Source organism: Salmo salar, chromosome ssa25, assembly GCF_905237065.1.
Source record: "Salmo salar chromosome ssa25, Ssal_v3.1, whole genome shotgun sequence".
NCBI classification, from domain to species: domain Eukaryota; kingdom Metazoa; phylum Chordata; class Actinopteri; order Salmoniformes; family Salmonidae; genus Salmo; species Salmo salar.
The window spans coordinates 37,123,468-37,144,585 of NC_059466.1; the positions used below are offsets into that span (position 1 = coordinate 37,123,468).

Here is a 21,118-nt window from a genome sequence, read left to right on the forward strand (position 1 = left end):
ACAACCAGCTGAGACCACCCCAAACAAACCCTGGCCACAGCCTATATAGCCCCCCCCCATATCAGAACTATGCCCCTTCTGCCCCCCAGCAAAGACCTCAACATGAGAGCCGCACATATGCCCAGGCCATGAGCAGAGCAACAGGCTCAACCACCACTAATTTTGGTCTCCAGAGTGGCGCAGCGGTCTAAGGCACTGCATCTTAGTGTTAGAGGCGTCAAAAGAGACGCTGGTTCGACTCCAGGCTGTATCACAACCGGCCGTGATTGACCCAGCGTCGTCCGGGTTAGCGTTTGGCCGGGGTAGGCAGTCATTGTAAATAAGAATTTGTTCTGAACTGACTTGCCTAGTTAAATAAAATGTTAAGTAAAATAGAAAAATGATGCACCCCCCAAGCCCCATCCTGCGACCAAGGGGTTCTGTATCACACGCTCAGAGAGAGAGACACAAATCAAACAGGGTGGGGAGTGAGGGCAAGGTCAGTCAGAAGACTGCATAAAAAAATACAAACACAAAGCAACAGAAAGTAATAGCAATGATGGACGGCCTTACCGGGGACATGGTTCTCACTCAGGCCAAAGGCGGAGATGACGTTCTTGCTGACTTCGTCCTGCTTATTCAGGGGGTCGAAGGCCGACATGCTGGCCGCACTGACTGGGACCGGGGCCTGCTTCACCGCTGCCACCACCCTGCCCTCACACACATCCACCGAGTCTGGAGAGAGGAAGTGGATGGGAGGGGGAGGGAATGCATGTCAACACACCAATATACACACACACAATTACAAAAAATACATCGTCAAATATGCAAATAAGCAGAAAGTTCCATTATCTTTTATCATTGAAACATCAACTCATTACCCCGGATTAGCGGCATAAACATGCCAAAGGAAACACCTCGTAAAAACATTTTACACTTCTCTCCTCTACGCCTTGGAAAAACAAATCCACCTGTTGCTGTCCACCACAAGCCAGCTAGCGAACAACATTGATGCAAAGCATGCTGTGAAAACACCCCTGGCATAGCGCAGGTGTGGAATGTGATAGGTCCACTGGATTAGAAGCAATGGGTGGTTTTGGAAAGAGGACAAACCACCCTTTTCAGGGCTAACTAGTGACATTACAGAGAGGGTTTAGGAACTAATAAAAACAACCAGCCTGTATCTGTGTGTACACTTCATAAAGTTATAGAAGAAATATGCAAGACGTGTGAATATCAGTAGATAATTAGATGATTTAAAAACACACTTCACACTTGCAAAGAGATAGAGGTAGGTGTGTGTACGTACCCCTGTCTGGTGAGGAGGCAGCCAGGCCAGGTTCTGAGGGGGGCTCCAGACATTCCAAGAGACCATTGATTTTGTTCCTGAGCTCAATGAGCTCCTTACGCAGGTACTTCACCTGACAGGACTCCAGAGGTCTCGGCTGACCATTCACTGTGGGGGGAGAGAAGAGAAAGAGATGACCACATTAGAGATACATAGACTCAACAAAAATATACTGCTCAAAAAAATAAAGGGAACACTAAAATAACACAGCCTAGATCTGAATGAAAGAAATAATCTTATTAAATACTTTTTTCTTTACATAGTTGAATGTGCTGACAACAAAATCACACAAAAATAATCAATGGAAATCCAATTTATCAACCCATGGAGGTCTGGATTTGGAGTCACACTCAAAATTAAAGTGGAAAACCACACTACAGGCTGATCCAACTTTGATGTAATGTCCTTAAAACAAGTCAGAATGAGGCTCAGTAGTGTGTGTGGCCTCCTGTATGACCTCCCTACAATGCCTGGGCATGCTCCTGATGAGGTGGCGGATGGTCTCCTGAGGGATCTCCTCCCAGACCTGGACTAAAGCATCCGCCAACTCCTGGACAGTGTGTGGTGCAACGTGGCGTTGGTGGATGGAGCGGGACATGATGTCCCAGATGTGCTCAATTGGATTCAGGTCTGGGGAACGGGCGGGCCAGTCCATAGCATCAATGCCTTCCTCTTGCAGGAACTGCTGACACACTCCAGCCACATGAGGTCTAGCATTGTCTTGCATTAGGAGGAACCCAGGGCCAACCGCACCAGCATATGGTCTCACAAGGGGTCTGAGGATCTCATCTCGGTACCTAATGGCAGTCAGGCTACCTCTGGCGAGCACATGGAGGGCTGTGCGGCCCCCCAAAGAAATGCCACCCCACACCATGACTGACCCACCGCCAAACCGGTCATGCTGGAGGATGTTGCAGGCAGCAGAACGTTGTCCACGGCATCTCCAGACTCTGTCATGTCTGTCACATGTGCTCAGTGTGAACCTGCTTCATCTGTGAAGAGCACAGGGCGCCAGTGGCGAATTTGCCAATCTTGGTGTTCTCTGGCAAATGCCAAACGTCCTGCACGGTGTTGGGCTGTAAGCACAACCCCCACCTGTGGACGTCGGGCCCTCATACCACCCTCATGGAGTCTGTTTCTGACCGTTTGAGCAGACACATGCACATTTGTGGCCTGCTGGAGGTCATTTTGCAGGGCTCTGGCAGTGCTCCTCCTGCTCCTCCTTGCACAAAGGCGGAGGTAGCGGTCCTGCTGCTGGGTTGTTGCCCTCCTACGACCTCCTCCACGTCTCCTGATGTACTGGCCTGTCTCCTGGTAGCGCCTCCATGCTCTGGACACTATGCTGATAGACACAGCAAACCTTCTTGCCACAGCTCACATTGATGTGCCATCCTGGATGAGCTGCACTACCTGAGCCACTTGTGTGGGTTGTAGACTCCGTCTCATGCTACCACTAGACTGAATGCACCGCCAGCATTCAAAAGTGACCAAAACATCAGCCAGGAAGCATAAGAACTGAGAAGTGGTCTGTGATCACCACCTGCCGAACCACTCCTTTATTGGGGGTGTCTTGCTAATTGCCTATAATTTCCACCTGTTGTCTATTCCATTTGCACAACAGCATGTGAAATGTATTGTCAATCAGTGTTGCTTCCTAAGTGGACAGTTTGATTTCACAGAAGTGTGATTGACTTGGAGTTACATTGTGTTGTTTAAGTGTTCCCTTTATTTTTTTGAGCAGTGTATAAAAGCATGAGTTGAAATAAAAGATCAGTGAAATTTAACATTTGCACAAAACGCTATTTCTCTTAAATTTTGTGCCCAAATTTCTCCTTTGCCAAGATAATCCATCCACCTGACAGGTGTGGCATGTCAAGAAGCTGAATAAAACAGCATGATCATTACATTGGTGCACGTTGAGCTTGGGACACTAAAATGTGCAGTTCTGTCAAACACCACAATGCCACAGATGTCTCAAGTTTTAAGGGAGTGTGCAATTGGCATGCTGACTGCAGGATTGTCCTACAGAGTAGTTGCCAGAGAATTGAATGTTAATTTCTATACCGTAAGCCGACCACCATGTTGTTGTAGAGCAGGTATTCCCAAACTGGGGTAAGCACAATGCCGTCGGGGGTACGCCAAATAAAAATGTGATCCACAATTGAAAAAAAAATATATACATACATACACTACCGTTCAAAAGGTTGGGGTCACTTAGAAATGTCCTTGTTTCTAAAAGAAAAGCACATTTTTTGTCTATTAAAATAACATCAAATTGATCAGAAATGCAGCGTAGACACTTAATATTGTAAACGACTATTGTAGCTGGAAAAGTCCGATTTTTTATGGAATATCTACATAGGCCCATTATCAGCAACCATCACTCCTGTGTTCCAATGGCACGTTGTGTTAGCGAATCCAAGATTATCATTTTAAAAAGGTTAATTGATCATTAGAAAACCCTTTTGCAATTATTTTAGCACAGCTGAAAACTGTTGTACTGATTAAAGAAGCAATACAACTGGCCTTGGACTATTCTGGCTCTAACCAGAATAGAAAGAGTGGGAAGCCCTGGAGCACAACTGAGCAAGAGGACAAGTACATTATTGTCTAGTTAGAGAAACAGATGCCTCAAGTCCTCAACTGGCATCTTCATTAAATAGTATCCGCAAAACACCAGTCTCAACGTCAACAGTGAAAAGGCGACTCCAGGATGCTGGCCTTCTTGTTGCAACTCTGCCTAGAGGGCCAGCATCCCGGGGTCGCCTCTTCACTGTTGACGTTGAGACTGGTGTTTTGCGGGTACTTCGTTTCTGGCCATTTTGAGCTGGTAATTGAACCCACAAATGCTGATGCTCCACATACTCAATTAGAATAAAGGAGGCCAGTTTTATTGCTTCTTTAAATCAGCACAACAGTTTTCAGCTGTGCCAACATAACTGCAAAACGGTTTTCTAATGAGCTTTTTAAAATGATAAACTTGGATTAGCTAACACAATGTGCCATTGGAACACAGGAGTGATGGTTGCTGATAATGGGCCTCTGTACGCCTACGTAGATATTCCATAAAAAAATGTAAAAAATATATATGTTTTTAATCTGCTGTTTCCAGCTACAATAGTCATTTACAACATTAACAATGTCTACAATGTATTTCTGGTCAATTTGATGTTATTTTAAATGGGGAAAAAAAGCTTTTCTTTCAAAAACAAGGACATTTCAAAGTGACCCCAAACTTTTGAATGGTAGTGTAGGTAGAGTTAAAGTGACTATACATAGATAAACAGAGTAGCAGCAGCGTAAAAGAGAGAGGGGGGGGGGCTATGCAAATAGTCTGGGTAGCCATTTGATTAGCTGTTCAGGAGTCTTATGTTTGGGGGTAGACGCTGTTAACAATCATTTTGGACCTAGACTTGGCGCTCCGGTACCACTTGCCATGTTGTAGCAGAGAGAACAGTCTATGACTAGGGTGGCTGGAGTCTGACCATTTTTAGGGTCTTCCTCTGACTCCGCCTGGTATGGAGGTCCTGGATGGCAGGAAGCTTGGCCCCAGTTATGTACTGGGCCGTATGCACTACCCTCTGTAGTACCTTGTGGTTGAAGGCCAAGCAGTTGCCATTCCAGGCAGTGATGCAGCTGTAGAACTTTGAGGATCTGAGGACCAACGGCAAATCTTTTCAGTCTCCTGAGGGGGAATAGGTTTTGTCGTACCCTCTTCACGACTGTCTTGATGTGCTTGGACCATGTTAGTTTGTTGGTGATGTGGACACCGAGGATCTTGAAGCTCTCAACCTGCTCCACTACAGCCCAGTCGATGAGAATGGGGGCGTGCTCGGTTCTCCTTTTCCTGTATTCCACGATCAGCTCCTTTGTCTTGATCACGTTGAGGGAGAGGTTGTTGTCCTGGCACCACACGGTCAGGTCTCTGACCTCCCTATCGGTTCTCTCATCTCATGTTCAGCGTATTTCCCACAGATCACAGACCCACAAACAATTAAAAAAATATATTGATAAACTCCCCTACATGTTAGGACAAATACCACAGTAGGCAATCACAGCAGCAAGATTTGTGGCACGTTGCCATTGAATTGAGAGCGAGAAACAAAGAGAGAGAGAGAGACAGCGAGAGAGGGAGAGAGAGAGAAAGAAAGCTAGGGAGGGGATATATTGGGGGAGAAGTGAGAGAAAATCAATGTGAGACAATATAACATTATTACATTTCAAATATATAGCGGTATGGAACTACAAAATGGTAAGGATCACCTCTTCAATCTCTCTCCATCCACACTGCAGCATCCCAGCGCTATAGGATACAGTGATCTGTCCCAGACAGTCCTTCTGATCACTATAACAGATGAGTCCTAAGCTCTGTACAGAGATGTACATTTATTTTGGTCCTGCGTGAATGCAGACGGGTGTGAACAGTTTGTGTCATGAACAGAGCTTCTGCCCATAGAAATAGACACAGGGGGAGGATGTTCCCCAATGCTGGAGAGGGAGCCAGAGGGAAAACGTTTGGGAACCATGTATCATCTCAATGAGTCCCAGTCTTACAGGCTGCCATAGCACAACACACCACCATCCTCATCAGCACTGGAATGAATCAATAGATAGAGATTATAGGGGCACAGAGGAGAGGTAGAGTATGGCCCATCAATGGGTACAGAAAGAGCAGGGAGACAAGCATCCCCACAGTACTCTGGCTTGACACAGAAACCACATGACTGAAACCAAAGCGACACTAAGGCTGTGGCTCTGGCTAGAAGTAGTGCACTCAATGGGGAACAGGGAGTCATTTGAGATGTGACCAACACTCAACTCCTGGACCACGACTAGTACAGACAGATGAGCACTGTTCTACACCACAGGAAGTCCAACAAATAAAGCTCAGTTGAAATGCACGATGGGAGCTTTGGACACATGGTATATGATATCAATGAGACTGTAGTATATGACATACGAGGGTATAGGCAGAGCCTTAAGGGCATTCAGACAGAATTCCAGATTCCTGTGTGAGCAGAGACCCAAGCGGGTCAGAAAAAGGCTCTGGATGGAGACATGGACCGTTGGGATGAAACCTATTCTTCTCTCCTGCTCCCAATCCCTGTACACGTCTGGGAATATCGACAATACGCGAGGTCACGGCCGGCGGCACGTGCTGACGCTCCAGGCCTCGGCATTGAAGTCTCGGGATGGAGTCAAATATCCCCAAAACATTTAATTTCTGTCTTTGTTTATTTTCTGCCGCTCCCTCTCTAATAATAGCAGGGATAGTTCAGGGACACTGGGGTGTAATTGGGAACAGAGTACAGGAAATTACATCATGGGGCCTGCTGGCATTGGAGATGAAAGAGGGAGAGGTGTGTGTGTGTAAACAGTAATGCATATCTGACATTTCTGCACTGTGAAACAAAGGCGGAAGCATAACACATGGCCAGAGTACAACACTGTGACATGGACACACACACGCTACAGTGTAGGGACAGGGATGTGGCTGGCACTGGCAGAAGAGCAGAAGGCATTATGATGATTAGGCCTAAACCAGACAAAACTCCTCGTCATCCATTTGCCATCCTTTGCAGAGCACACTCTTAAAACTCTCTGAAAAGGGGTTGACAACATGGAGCCCAACGCCTGAGAGACGTGAAAAATATTACAAAAATTATAATCATTTTTAAGTATAGCCTGATGCCTCTACTAACCAACCAGCATAGGAACACTGCCTTTGGGACGATACTGGCAGGAGAGATAAACGTGTCAAGGGGTATGAAGTAGGAGTTCAATGTCGAGGTCTTCTTGGATCCAAAAATTGAGATCGGAACCAAATTGGGTCCATTAAATTCCTACCCAACCAACAGGATCCAGTATTTTGGGGGGGGGGGGGATCAATATCCGATCCAGTTCGGATACGAGGTGGACCAGATCTGACACAAAACATGTCCGACCTGAGAGAGAGTCGGATCCAAATTGGGTCAGGTCTGTATCTGACTTAAACGGACGCGAAATAAACCTTCTTTTTTTTTTAGCTTTACTGCCACGCAAGATGGTTTTATTTGGCCTCAATGTTTTCTGAGAAAAACAAATATACATTTTTATTTTTGAATTTTCATTGCTGAACATAACTGTATAAACACCAGGATATCAGCTCCAAGTGATTTGAATTTTAGAAATCTTAAAATATTCCCACGCATAGTAGAGAGACGTGATCATATACAAATGTAAGCAAGGTTTGAAATGATTATGTTTTAGTCAAATATCTATGTTTGGGCTTCTTGCGATCAGTTTGCAGTCTACAAAAACTGTTTTATTATGTTGTGGACAGCCGACCATCCGCTCAAGAATTTATTTTAATTTTATTTAAATCGGCCCGTGGATGAATCTAGTTGATGATCCCTGATCTAGAGTTCAGTATACCAACGCTATAATTGCATGTAGAATATTGTGGTTTTCAAAGACCTGTTCATTTTGTTTCTGTTGACCACATTTTTTAGATTGAAGGATTTTTATGTGGTGATTTTAGGACGCTAGCAAGTGTTATCGCCTACCAAAATATGTCTTTCTACAACTCAGGTCTAACTCAAATAGCCTAATGTTTTTTGTTCTAAATTAAATGTAGATATAGCCTTTAGGCCCGCAGAATCAGCCTGGTTTGGATATGGGTTTGATCGAAAAGTAATCCACACCACGGCTGTGTAGTCCTACTGTCCTGAGAGTTGAAGAGAGAAGTTGTCCTGATGTGTCTTACACCTAAAATCGGCAGCCTTCCAACATTAGAAATACAATATTTCTGCAGATAAGCCTACGGCAATGCGTCTACCGCACACACGCAAACATGAGCAGATTAACTTAGTCAAATATGTGTTCTTTATTAAAGACGATCAGAAAGAATGTGTAAGTAACTCTGCATTATATAACATTTATTTTGAACGAAAGCCACAAAACTAGCGCATAAATGAGCCACTCATCTTTATGCTGACAAATGGCAAACTTGACTCGAGACATTCAACATTAGTTCAACTGTTATTTGAACACATAACTGTCTAGGTAAGACCTGTCTAAGCCTGGGGTGCGGAAGTGACATCAGCAGATGCGGTGGACAGACGCATGCAACGCAAAAAAAAATAAACAATCTCTAGCTTAAACTGACAGATTTTTATGCAGATATTATTATGCTAATTAGATTTCCACCGGGGCGCAGACATCGACTCTAGCGGGTTTTAAACAAAGGAAATGGCCAAATAAAATAGCAAATAGGCCAAGCTTAAAAAAAAAATATGAAATACCCGAAATAAACTAGTAAATTGAATAAATCAAACAAATGAAATAGCTCAGGTCTGGACAATATGGGCAACCTTTTCCCCTTCATATCCACAATGTACATAAATGAGGGGTATACAGATGACTGTCGTTTTTCCCCTTCATATCCACAATGTACATAAATGAGGGGTATACAGATGACTGTCGTTTTTCCCCTTCATATCCACAATGTACATAAATGAGGGGTATACAGATGACTGTCGTTTTTGCCTCCCTGTATGGTCTTTCATTCAGTTTCTTCTTCACGTCAGCAAAGAACGACTGACTCAATGTTTCAGAAACTCACTTTATATAGTCTAGGGGCTATCACTTTTCCGCTGCGGCATCCTCCTCTCTCACAACAAGTAGGCTATTTTACCCCACATCATATAAGTGGCTTGTTTTAATAAAGCAAATCTGCCTTTTTGTTACAAAATGACACATTTGATTTGATGAAAAGGGACCCCCTGACAGTCATTCAGCCCTAAGATAACATTTAAACTGTATGAAGTGTTGTTTAGGAACTAAACTCTTCAAATATCATTTTGGATCCGGTCAGTAGTTCACATATTTTCACAAAGATCCGAGGCCCGTGGCCACCGAGCGGCATCCTACCTGGGATCCGAGGGTTAACTACAAAATGTGACTGGGTCGGATCTCGGGTAATCAAGTTCAGGTAGCTCTATGAAGACCTTATGCTCAATGTCAAACTATGAGACTAGACTGCCACCCAGTGGCATGTTCCTGGAAATGAACCTTAACTTTTGGAGAGAGGGTGCTGTTGGAATGGAACAGTCAGAATGAGTATTCAAGAGGATACAGAGGACAGAAGTTCTATATAGTACCATAACAAAGACTAGAAAAACAGAATGAGCCTACTTTAATATCCTACGGGAAAAATCAAGTTGTTTTGATTATTCAAGGATGGCGTGCTTGGCACAGCAGCACGTAGGCCTATAGTAGGAAGGGATGTTTATGTATGTGTATGATAATATCTTACCGAAGAGAGTGAGTTTGAGTATCCTACTGCACTGGATGGCGAAAGACAGGTCCGAGCTGTCGAAAATAGTAATGAGGTCATCGTCTACAGGAAGAGAAGAGAGATGGGAACATCATTCAAAACCCAAATCAGAATGAAGCCACGTTCCAATACTTTTACAATTAATCCTTATTTCCTAAGATAATACTTTTCAGAAATGACTGAATTGGTGAAAGCTGTGAGGTAGAAACCCTCACACTAACCTATTCTCTTATGTCCTTTAAAAACTCTAAAAAAGGGGAGGATGCATTCTCAAGTGTATGGAAGAGAACATCCCTTTCCATTACCAGCAGGGAGCAGCTAAATGTTGAGGGGTCAGATGGCATCTAGCTAGTGCAACGGAGTTAACATTTACATTTAAGTCATTTAGCAGACGCTCTTATCCAGAGCGACTTACAAATTGGTGCATTCACCTTATGATATCCAGTGGAACAACCACTTTACAATAGTGCATCTAAATCTTTTAGGGGGGGGGTTAGAAGGATTACTTTATCCTCTCCTAGGTATTCCTTAAAGAGGTGGGGTTTCAGGTGTCTCCGGAAGGTGGTGATTGACTCCGCTGTCCTGGCGTCGTGAGGGAGCTTGTTCCACCATAGGGGTGCCAGAGCAGCGAACAGTTTTGACTGGGCTGAGCGGGAACTGTGCTTCCTCAGAGGTAGGGGGGCCAGCAGGCCAGAGGTGGATGAGCGCAGTGCCCTCGTTTGGGTGTAGGGACTGATCAGAGCCTGAAGGTACGGAGGTGCCGTTCCCCTCACGGCTCCGTAGGCAAGCACCATGGTCTTGTAGCGGATGCGAGCTTCAACTGGAAGCCAGTGGAGAGAGCGGAGGAGCGGGGTGACGTGAGAGAACTTGGGAAGGTTGAACACCAGACGGGCTGCGGCGTTCTGGATGAGTTGTAGGGGTTTAATGGCACAGGCAGGGAGCCCAGCCAACAGCGAGTTGCAGTAATCCAGACGGGAGATGACAAGTGCCTGGATTAGGACCTGCGCCGCTTCCTGTGTGAGGCAGGGTCGTACTCTGCGAATGTTGTAGAGCATGAACCTACAGGATCGGGTCACCGCCTTAGATGTTAGTTAAGAACGTACCGTAAACTTATTTCACAGCCATCTTAAAATGTTGCGGATGGAGCCATCCAAATTGGTACCTTTTGTATGGTTCTATTGGTTTACACATTGTCAAGGAGGGCTGTCATGTGTGTTGCTAAGCAGAGGATCACTGGATTGAGCCCAGTATGGGGCAGTCGGACAGTGGAGGAAGCTAAGTAGTTAGCAGCACACTGACTACCAGTATTGTGATAATCCATCTTATTCCAGTGCTAGTCCAGAAAGGCCCAGTCCCCTTCCATGCTTACCCTCGTCCTTGTATTTGATGGTGACCTCGTCGTTGCTCTGCAGCTTGCCCCTGAAGACACGCTGCATCATCAGCACCAGCTCGTCATAGGTGATGTCCTCATTGTGGATGGGGATGCGTCTGATGTCATCGCCCAGCTGGGCCTTGATGATCAACTTGCCGCTCAGGTCCAGCTGTCCGTTCATGGTACAGTCTACTGCTCCCACCGCTGGAGGGGACATCACAACAGGAAGGAGATGGAACATACATTACACAGGAATCATGGATGTTTGATTATGGTGCCAACCTGTTGCCATATCACCATTAAAGGGGCAATCTGCAGTTGCTACATACATTTTTGACATAAATTAAAGCTGGAAACATTCATCGTGAAACTGCAATGACCGTTTGCAATATTACAACAAAGAATTTAGTGCAAACAGCACACATTTCGCTCCCCCTCCCCATGTCCTATAGATCAAGGGTTCCCAAACTTTTTCCCTCTGGGGCCCCAACCAGCATTGGGGAACATCCCACACCACATCTATTTCTATAGGAACAAGCTCTGTTCATGACACAAATTGTTCACACTCCTCTTGTTGGTGGAGAGAATTGCACAGGTTTAAAGCTCATTTCCTGCAATTCTACACATTTTGTCATGCGATGCAAAGAAAATCATGCAATTTTAAAGAAAATGTTCATGCAATTCTATACATTTTGCCATGTCTAATGTGTCTTCATGTGATATTTGAGTGACTTAAATTACAACAATAACTATGGGCTAAAAAAACTAAATAAAAAGTGTTAGCTAATGTGCTAGTTGATCAAGACAAGTTACAAATAGCTCTCTAAGCTATGCAATGACTAACATGACAAGAGGAACTGATGATGCACTACCAATTTCACCTCGTGCATTCTACATTACAACTTTGAAGAGGAAGTTTAAAGCCGGACTGAGTCCCCCCCCCACCCCAGTATGGGAACCACTGCTATAGATGATTTGTGAGCCACAAACAGCCATTGAAAAACAGATCAGCACCATCAGTTAAAACATCCTTCAGATACAGACAAAGTGTTTGGACCATGGAAAAATGGTAGAATCATTCATCTAGCAACCCAATTGGATTCACTCATCTTTACCTTTGCATGATATAGAATGCGCTACAGCTGGTCAGTGGTCACTGCCCTCTAGAAACCACTATACTATATAGTACACAGTTCTGCTTCAAAAGTTTTAAAAATGCCAGGCTGGCAGGCCGGTTCTTATGCATCTCCACAAAGAAACGTGGGCCTATATAGGCCAAGTACTGTAACCTGAATTGAAAGAGTGAGTTTGTAGAATGTGTTGAGTGGATCATGATTCATGACACACAACTGGTTAATATCATCAGAATAATATAAGCACTAGCTGAACTGATGAGTTTATGATGAACAATCTCTTCCCTATCCAGTCCACACCCAGATAGGCCTTTTATCAACAAACAGTTACAATACATAGATTCAATCACGTCAAATGCAACTACTTTAGTTGATTTTGATTTTAACTTGTTGGTCTGGCCTTTGGCTAGCAAACAAGCTAGCTAAATTAGCTACCAACAAAAGGTGTCTGTCTAGATAACTTGATATATTATGCGAACTATGACACCCATCTCATTTTAACACAAGGCTTGGCTTGTACAGAAGTCATTCAATTAACTTGCTGACTAACGAAAGGGCGAGGTTCGGATTGCAGCTTGTTATCTTATTTGCAGTGATTCACGACATGATAGCTAACGTTAGCTACCTAACGTGGTAATTTGACAGCTCGTTAGTTTGCTGTTATGCCAATAACTAACTCTGGCTCAAAATCTGTTGCACTGGCTATATTGTTAGCTAACATAACTAGATAATCGTATTGTCACTAAAGGTGTCAAAACGAACGTAACTCGCTAACTAGCTAGTAAGAAAGCCAAGTTGGATCATACATAGCCAATTAATTTTCCTGTAACTGACAGGATGTAGAACCATGCCAAATACAGACCAACTCAAACCTCTCATTTATGGTTAGAATGTTGACTTCCTGCAAAATAATTCACAGTTTAGCGTTTTAACCGGTATCAGAGAATGAATGTTCGACTTCATTTAATACAAACAAAAAAAACAATATCATTGCACCAATAACATTATGTATACAACTTAAGAGAGGTCTTAGAGAAAATAAAACAAATGTGGCTTTAAAAACAAACCCGATGCTAGCATCAATCGTTAGGTAGAAATGCTAACTGTGATTGAGAATGTGATTCAGGTTGTCAATATTAGCAATATCGAAACAGACAGCTATATGTATCCCACCTGTAACTGGACGACTTAAACCCGCTGTTGTGTCGGTATTTCTCTCAGGACCTTGGCAGCCAAAATGTTTAACCAGGGCTGGCAAACACAGAATCCTAGCCTCACATGAGGAAGTCTGGCCGCTTGTCGACGTAAACCTGTACGTGGCATACAGCGGAGCGCGCAGTCGTAGTGACTCAACTATTTAACGTATTTTTTCTGCATAGGAACAGTGGTGGAAAAAGTACCCAAAGCTCATACTTGAGTAAAAGTAATCATACCTTAATAGAAAATGGCTCAAGTGAAAGTTACCCAGTAAAATACTACTTCAGTAAAAGGCTAAAAGTATTTGGTTTGAATTACACTTAAGTATCAAAAGTAAATGTAATTGCTAAAATAAACTTAAGTATCAAAAGTAAAAGTACAAGTGTAAATCATTTCAAATTCCTTATATTAAGCAAACCAGACAGCATCATTGTCTTATTTTAATTTACGGATAGCCAGGGGCACGCTCCAACACTCAGACATCATTTACAAACAAAGCATGTGTTTAGTGAGTCCATCAGATCAGAGGCAGTAGGGATGACCTGGGATGTTCTCTTAATAAGTGTGTGAATTTGCTCATTTTCCTGTCCAGCTAAGCATATAAATGTAAAGAGTACTTTTGGGTGTCAAGGAAAATGTATGGTGTAAAAAGTAAATACTTTTATTTAGGAATGTAGTGAAGTAAAACTACTTAAGTAGTACTTTCAAGTATTTTTACTAAAGTACTTTACACCACTGCATAGGTGCAGGTTGAGAAATGTTGTTTTATATTAAATATGTGACTCTGTGTGATGTGGTTTCCTCTATACCTTTTACAGGACGTGTTTTGCTTAATTTCAAAGGTTACTGTGACACATAAGTGATTATGTGGTGAAAGCAACTGTGATGAAACTACTCATCTAGCACATCACAAGGTCTGTAACAATCAAGACAAATAAAGACACAATCAAGACAAAAGGATTTAATTTCCCTTTTTATTGGTGGTAAAAACATAATCATATAAAGTGAGGGAGCAATGGGTCAAGCATACAGGACATTTAAGAGGTATATGAATGATGAGCTCCAGGGTTGGGGTCAATTCCATTTCAAATCCAGTCAATTCAGGAAGTACACTGAAATTCCAATTCTCTTCAATGCTTATCAATGATAATTTGGAATTTATATTTGGTTTACTTTCTGAATTGACTGGTATTGACCACAACCCTGTGGAGCACTACAGTTTGGGCACATTACAGGGGCAAATCAAGACCACTTGATAGCTGTCAAGACACAGAGTAACCTGTCAGGCCAACTTAGCGCAATGATGCATACATTTTTTTGCCTTTGAAACACAGCATCCCATGTCTCTCAGTCTCAAGCTTTGTACAGTACTTGTGCGCATGCCTTACAGGGCTTTCAATATTGACAGACTAGTCACCGGATGTCAATTTACTGAAACCGTGACAACAAACTAGTCCAGCCCTGATTCCTCCACTGTTATGACAAAGAGTCAGTAGAGAGATCCTCCGTCATGCTGCAGTCTCACACAAGGGCTTGGTTCATAATTCTAAATGCTTCACAACAGCTGTAAATATTGCAGTCTCAGAAGGAGCTGCAGTCTCTATCGTTTATTCTCTGAGGCCTGATAAACAAAGTAGAGAATTGCTTTTATTTTCATTGAACTAGGCAAGTCAGTTAAGAACAAATTCTTATTTACAATGACGGCCTACCCCAGCCAAACGCTAACGACGCTGGGTCGGTAGTGACGCCTCTAGCACTGAGATGCAGTGCCTTAGACCGCTGTGCCACTAATTGTTTGTGTATGTGAGAGAAAATGTATACACCTGAGTGTCTTTAAAATGGAGAGAGAGAGCATGCGTGTTTTGGCAAGAAAATGTGTGTTGAATAGGCCACCTGGAAAGATATAATAGCCAGTGATTACATGAGGTAATAAATAAATAAATAAATAAATAAATAACAGAAAATACTAATATATGCATCCTAAAGACAGAGAGAAAAACAAAAACAGTTTTCCCCTAGCCTCAAAACCCACAAAACATCCTCGTCACTTCTTCTTCTTCTCCTGTGTGGAATCGAACCAGGCGTCCAGCAGCTTCTTGCTGTAGTAGATCTGCCAGGCGTGCACCTGCACCGCCACCACCATCACCAGGTACATGACGGTGACCGCCGCCCAGCCGAAGATGAAGCGGTAAGCCTTGCCGTGGCGGTACAGCTGCTGGGCCTCGCCAAGCATCTCCATGGAGCCGTAGAATAGCGGAGCGATGGAGAACAGGCCTGAGCTGATCATAGAGATCACCAGGTAGCTGATGTTGTTCTTGGGCAGCGACAGGCTGCCGGTGACCAGTGGAAAGAGACTGATCAGGTAGGGGTACTCCCATCTGTAGGGCTCAGCCACTGTATCGCTTGGCACCAGGTCGAGTTTGCTGACGATCACCTGGGCCGCCACCAGGAGCCAGAGCAGCAGGTGGACGAAGTTGAGTTTCCGGATCTCAGACTTTAGCGAGGCGCTGGAGACACAGGGAAAAGGGTGTTGAGACAGTATGGTTAATGGATAACTATAAACAATATGGTAATAGACAGGCAGGCACACTCAGACAGACAGAAAGGCAAGCGCAGACAAACAGACAGGCAGACAAACAAGCGTACAGACAGACACAGACACAAGCATACAGCCAGCCAGCCAGCCAGCAGACAGACATGACTGATTACCTCATCTGGTAGTGTGAGGCCACCTTCTCTCTGTGTTTGAAGTCACTCCCATCAGTACCTGCAGCTCGAGGGCCCACACGAGACGTCATGGTAACAACCTGCTTACCCAAATACCACGCAACATAATTTGTCTTGTTTGACTTGGTGTACATTTTCTAATTTATTTTGCCCACATCTGATTCATCAATAACGAGCATATGCGTTCTTTACATGTATTTAATCCTTGACAATGACAAAGAGTTGATCCATGCAGACAGACACAATGATGTGATGATCAGTCTTCTATTTCTACACTTAAACAATTGAATATTAATAGCTCCTCTATTATTTAAGTTGTTTTATCAACCGTAATATAACATGAATAGATATGAATAGTAGCTAGCTGCATATTTCTCTGCCTCTGGCAACAGGGAAAGCTTTGCAAACGTTCGCTATTTAACGTTAGCTAGCATAACTTTCACAAGCAGTTGGTAACGTTAGCTAGTTATGTTATGCGGATTCATTCATTGTCCTCTTGGAAAGGAGGTTACCGAGATCTCACTATAGCTGCATAAAATGTCTTTGTATGCAAACGTTTCACCTATTTATTCGTTCACCCATGTGTCATCCATATTTTACCTGCTAATAAATTGTAATGCTAACGTGCGTTAGCAATCGCTAACTGGCTAGCCTACTGAAAATTGCCTTGAATGCAGTAATTCACGGTACAGTAGATTAAAAATAACAATTAATTGAGGATTCTTACCGTTTGTTACTGAGATGCTGAATGAACGTAGTTAGCTAGCTACTACAGTATCTAAATATGCCTAAATACCAAGATGAATAGAAGCAGGGTGAATAGATAGAAGCCGGCTGAACAGAGGACAAGACACATGCGTTGTGCGCACTGCGCACGCGCATCACATCAGTCGCAGCATCCCTTTTTCTCTCAACATCCTTCATGAGACTTTCGAGACTGGTCCATTGACTGTTTTGGCTGCTTTGTTTGCCATCACGGAAACATAATTGTTTGTAAAACACCAAAAACGTTTCCTTTTGTGTTTTGCGGAAAAAAGAAAGCACCTCTTAAAACGACGAAATACAAGAATACATTTGATTAAAATTAACATTCCGTTTTGCCACACCCTCAAGTGGTACTCTATAGATGTGCCAAAAAATGGGTGATAGAAGAAGCTATAGGATGAATCCTATTACCTTTTTCATCTTTGTCTTGAGCATATGATACCATTTAATAATCATGGGCGAGTCAACTTAGAGTATCTGTCTGTCTCTGGCAGCACAGAATGCTCATCTCTTCTCAATATGGCATATCAGTCAAGAGCAATATGATCAAGACAGAGCCAGAGGATATTTACTGGACATCCGGGGCAAGTAAAATTACTTTATTGAATTTGGACTGGTGAACTGGACTAATCTGAAGTGCACTTATCAGTGTCACACAATAAAATAATACATGTTTTGATATATGTTAAAAGAAGAATAACGCATGACCTTTTAGTTAAATCACCTTTATTTAAAAAACAACATCTACAGTATAACAGTAAAAACATAAAAACTCAAGGTTTTGTCTGGTTATACTGAATGTTTAGCACCATGGACTAAAATAAAGATAGAAAACAGAATTCATACATGGAGTCAAGGGAGGGCTAGAAGGGTAGGGATGGGTAGAAAGGAAGGGTAGACTAGAGGGGTGAGGTATAGGGATATATAGGTGGGTGAGAGGTGAGGGAGGGGGCATGCAGGAAGGCCTTTTCACCCTTCCCCCTCTCTCTTTTGACATTATATTATTTGTCTATATTCTTTGTCTATATGTCTCCTCACTAACATGTAACCACAACCACCTCCTCCTGGTTTGTTTTGGGGATTATTCTCGCTGATTGACATCAAAGTATTTATTAACCTTCAATCTTAACCTCCACATACAGTACCTTTAACCCAATTACTTAAATTCTGTACTGCTGAACCCAGAGGGACTAGGCCTACACCATATTTTCCCCAGAGTAATTCATTCATTCAATTATCTTTTTCAAAAGTTATTCACAATTGATTATCAATTTCTATCCTACTTACATAACCGTATAGGCCATCTAAATGAGTGTCTAACTGTTGGTCAAACGTGTTTCATACCTCTGTCAGTATAGTGCTACTGCTTCATTCAGCTGACAACAGACACATACAGCAAGAAGGGGCTTTGTAATGAGAGCAGTGGTTTTCATATTTGTGGGCTAGTCAGTGTCTGTTGGAGCATTACTCTTTACGTGCCACAAGAGGCATCGCTTTGAACCACTACACCCATAATGCATTATATTGCCATCCATTTCATGAAACATAATCACCCCTATAAACATCACAGATGATGCTTGTCTGCAAAAGTAACAACAAAAAATTATCACACAAATCAAATAAAAACAAAACAACAAAGTTATGTAACAAACTAAAATGTGACATAAATGATAGCACCACTTTATGTGAGTCTTGAACTGTCTCTATTGGTTTTCAATTGCCATTTTATAAGTACCGTAATACAAAAGTTCAGGTGCCAATATAGGTATCCAATTTATTTTCTTTAGTTTTCTTTTTAAAGTTATCCAATTTACATTCTTTGCCACAGTTTTGTTTATGGCAGCTGCCAGTTTGAATAGGAACATGTAGGGGCCGGGGAAAACACAATACTATACATACCTCAGATATCCCATTCTTTCTTCTACAGTCTCCACATCAGTCTGTGCTGTACTTTAAATCAAACCAATATATATCACCACATTTCACAATAAATGAACCCAGTTGCTGTAATGGAATCTTTTAATGCAGTGTGGTTGTGACAACTTCTCAGACCAGTAGATAGATACAGCAATCTTTGAACCCCAACATAAATTGTTATTAAAAACTGCATATATGTACCCTCACACAAGCACACTCCTCTCTCAGAATTTCCCGGGGACGGTCCGACATGTCCTCCCGTCACTGTCGATCTCAACAGCGTCAATTTCAGCAGATGGTTGATGTTTTTAAAACAACATATCAATTTAAAGAATTCTATAATCAATGTTTACATTTCTCCAACATTCTCTCTCTTTGTGACCGTCTCTTCCTCTCTGAAGGTTGGTGTTCTTACATGGGGTACAACAAGTATCCAGAGAAGGAGGAGTGGACGTATTGGCCAGCGTATAGTCCTGCGGCCTGGTCCGAGGGTAGCTGGAGGTACACAGTGTCCCCGGGCTGTAGAGGTAACACTGCACTCCCTGACGCCTGATCCAGGAAGCCCTTTTTATACTCATCATATGTGTACATCACAGGCTCATCGTTCCTCATCAGTGCAACCCACACGTTGGCCCCTTTGCAGCTGATGTGGTAGGCAAAGTAGTAGATCCCGGGCATGTCGCAGGTGAACACGCCTGTCTGGGGGTTGTAGTTCTGACGGCCGTTGTACAGGATTTTGTCGAACACCACAGCCGTGCCCACAGGTGGGAAGGGCGTGGTCACCAGAGCCGTAAACGCGGGCATCTCCAGGCCGTTGGGGCCCATCACTTCTCCGCCGTTTCCTCCATATTTTCCCTTCTTGCCATAACCGGCAGTCTTGACTCCGTCCAGCCCAGGAGGAAAACCCATCTCAGGGAGGACTGCTCCCATGTCAGTGGGTCCGGGAGGGCCTGGGGGACCAGGTGGACCTGGCTGGCCTGGGTTTCCCGGTGGTCCGCCAGGACCTTCTTTACCTGTAGGTCCAAGAGGACCAGGGACACCTGGGTTTCCCTTACCATCAACGCCGGGAAGACCAGGAGGTCCGCTGTCACCTTTAGTTCCAGGAGCACCAGGAGGTCCGATCGGCCCACCTGCACCTCCCAGACCTGGAATTCCCTTAGGACCTTGGGGACCCTTCTCGCCTGGAAGTCCTCCCTCTCCCTTTGGCCCAGGTAGGCCTGGAATGCCAGGGGCGCCTGGTAACCCTTTGTGTCCGCCTTCCCCTTGGGGTCCTACAGGCCCGGTGGGACCCCTTGGCCCTGGCTCTCCTCCCTCTCCAGGGAAGCCATTCTGACCAGTCAGTCCAATAGGACCAGGCTCCCCTTGCCCACCAGGCAACCCCTTATGACCTCCTTCTCCAGCCTCGCCTTTTGGCCCTGGTTGACCCAGACCTCCAGGGGGTCCCATAGGGCCAAGGGGACCAGCTGGTCCAATTGATCCAGGCTGTCCTAGCATACCAGGCAGTCCTCCATGGCCCTTGTCTCCCTTTGGTCCTGGGCCTCCGGGCATCCCACCCATCCCCTTATCTCCTTTGGGTCCTGGGAATCCTGGTTTTCCGAATCCAGGCAATCCAGGCTTCCCTGGAAAACCTGGAGGGCCTGGGTGCCCTTTCCCACCGGGCATCCCTGGTTGTCCCGGCAGACCATTCTGGCCAGGTTTTCCCTGACCTGGCAGCCCTGGTGGACCGGGCTCTCCGCCCTCTCCTGCTGGTCCAGCCAGCCCCTGCTCTCCAGGAAGGCCTGGTTTCCCTGGTCCTCCTGGTGGCCCTGACATGCCATTCATTCCAGGCTTGCCCACACCAGGCATCCCTCCCTGTCCTGGAGGTCCAGGAGGTCCTGCTAGTCCTTTGTGGCCTGGCTGTCCTGGCTGTCCAATCCCCTTGTCACCCTTAGGTCCTGGTAATCCTGGTAGTCCCGGCAGGCCCTTGTGTCCTGGGTCTCCTCTGGGTCCTGGTTGTCCTGGCAACCCCCCAGCCCCTAGTTTTCCTATCCCTGGAAGACCTGGAGGACCAGGGGACCCCTGAGGCCCTTGCTGCCCCATCGGACCCTCCCTGCCGCTGTGACCCAATTCTCCAGGTACTCCTGGCTCTCCCATGCTGCCTGGCTTGCCTGGAATTCCTGGGAGACCTGGTTTTCCTACTCCAGGGAATCCTGGGGGACCAGCGTGGCCTGGTTTTCCTTCCCTTCCTGGCTGTCCTTCCCCGGCAGGTCCTGGAGGCCCAGAGGGACCCTCAGGTCCGGGAGGCCCAGCTGGGCCCTGCTCTCCTGGCAGACCCCCAGGGAAACCTCCCACTGCACCACTGGGGATGGTTTGCCCTGTGGGGG

General features: G+C 44.6%; 3 protein-coding genes across 6 annotated transcripts in view; all 3 read right to left on the reverse strand.

Moving 5' to 3' along the window:
- Positions 1 to 13,492, reverse strand: part of LOC106586706 (trafficking from ER to golgi regulator) — a 34,475-nt gene extending 20,983 nt beyond the window's left edge. Inside the window, exons 1-5 of one of the 2 annotated variants that reach the window (XM_014174256.2) lie at positions 13,323 to 13,492; positions 11,014 to 11,220; positions 9,624 to 9,707; positions 1,289 to 1,435; positions 553 to 714 (exon numbers count right to left, since the gene is read on the reverse strand). In XM_014174256.2, the coding sequence (XP_014029731.1) occupies positions 553 to 714; positions 1,289 to 1,435; positions 9,624 to 9,707; positions 11,014 to 11,197 (577 nt within the window). In that variant the 5' untranslated portion in view covers positions 11,198 to 11,220; positions 13,323 to 13,492. The remainder of the gene's footprint in view (positions 1 to 552; positions 715 to 1,288; positions 1,436 to 9,623; positions 9,708 to 11,013; positions 11,221 to 13,322) is intronic. The other variant, XM_014174257.2, reaches the window with a different exon arrangement.
- Positions 13,493 to 14,306: 814 nt separating this feature from the next.
- Positions 14,307 to 16,959, reverse strand: jagn1a (jagunal homolog 1a). Of its 2 annotated transcripts, none has more exons than XM_014174252.2 (3): positions 16,801 to 16,959; positions 16,056 to 16,153; positions 14,307 to 15,853 (listed from the first exon to the last, which is right to left on the reverse strand). In XM_014174252.2, exons 2-3 carry the CDS (start codon positions 16,142 to 16,144, stop codon positions 15,391 to 15,393), a joined length of 552 nt encoding a protein of 183 aa, XP_014029727.1. In that variant the 5' UTR covers positions 16,145 to 16,153; positions 16,801 to 16,959; the 3' UTR covers positions 14,307 to 15,390. The 2 variants fall into 2 exon arrangements, with proteins under 2 accessions (XP_014029727.1, XP_014029728.1); XM_014174253.2 differs by having other exon boundaries at positions 16,056 to 16,113; positions 16,801 to 16,954.
- Positions 16,960 to 17,547: 588 nt separating this feature from the next.
- The window catches only part of LOC106586699 (collagen alpha-1(VIII) chain), a 95,225-nt gene continuing 91,654 nt past the window's right edge, over positions 17,548 to 21,118 (reverse strand). For both annotated transcript variants that reach the window (XM_014174246.2, XM_014174245.1), the window contains one exon: positions 17,548 to 21,109. In XM_014174246.2, the coding sequence (XP_014029721.1) occupies positions 19,167 to 21,109 (1,943 nt within the window). In that variant the 3' untranslated portion in view covers positions 17,548 to 19,166. The remainder of the gene's footprint in view (positions 21,110 to 21,118) is intronic.

What these genes read in the sequence shown, in the direction of transcription:
- jagn1a (XM_014174252.2), bottom strand. Translation starts at nt 16,144, where the DNA reads ATGACGTCTCGTGTGGGCCCTCGAGCTGCAGGTACTGATGGGAGTGAC. An exon ending in GCCTCACACTACCAGATGAG is followed by an intron (nt 15,854 to 16,055) that starts GTAATCAGTCAT and finishes CTGTGTCTCCAG; the next exon opens with CGCCTCGCTAAAGTCTGAGA.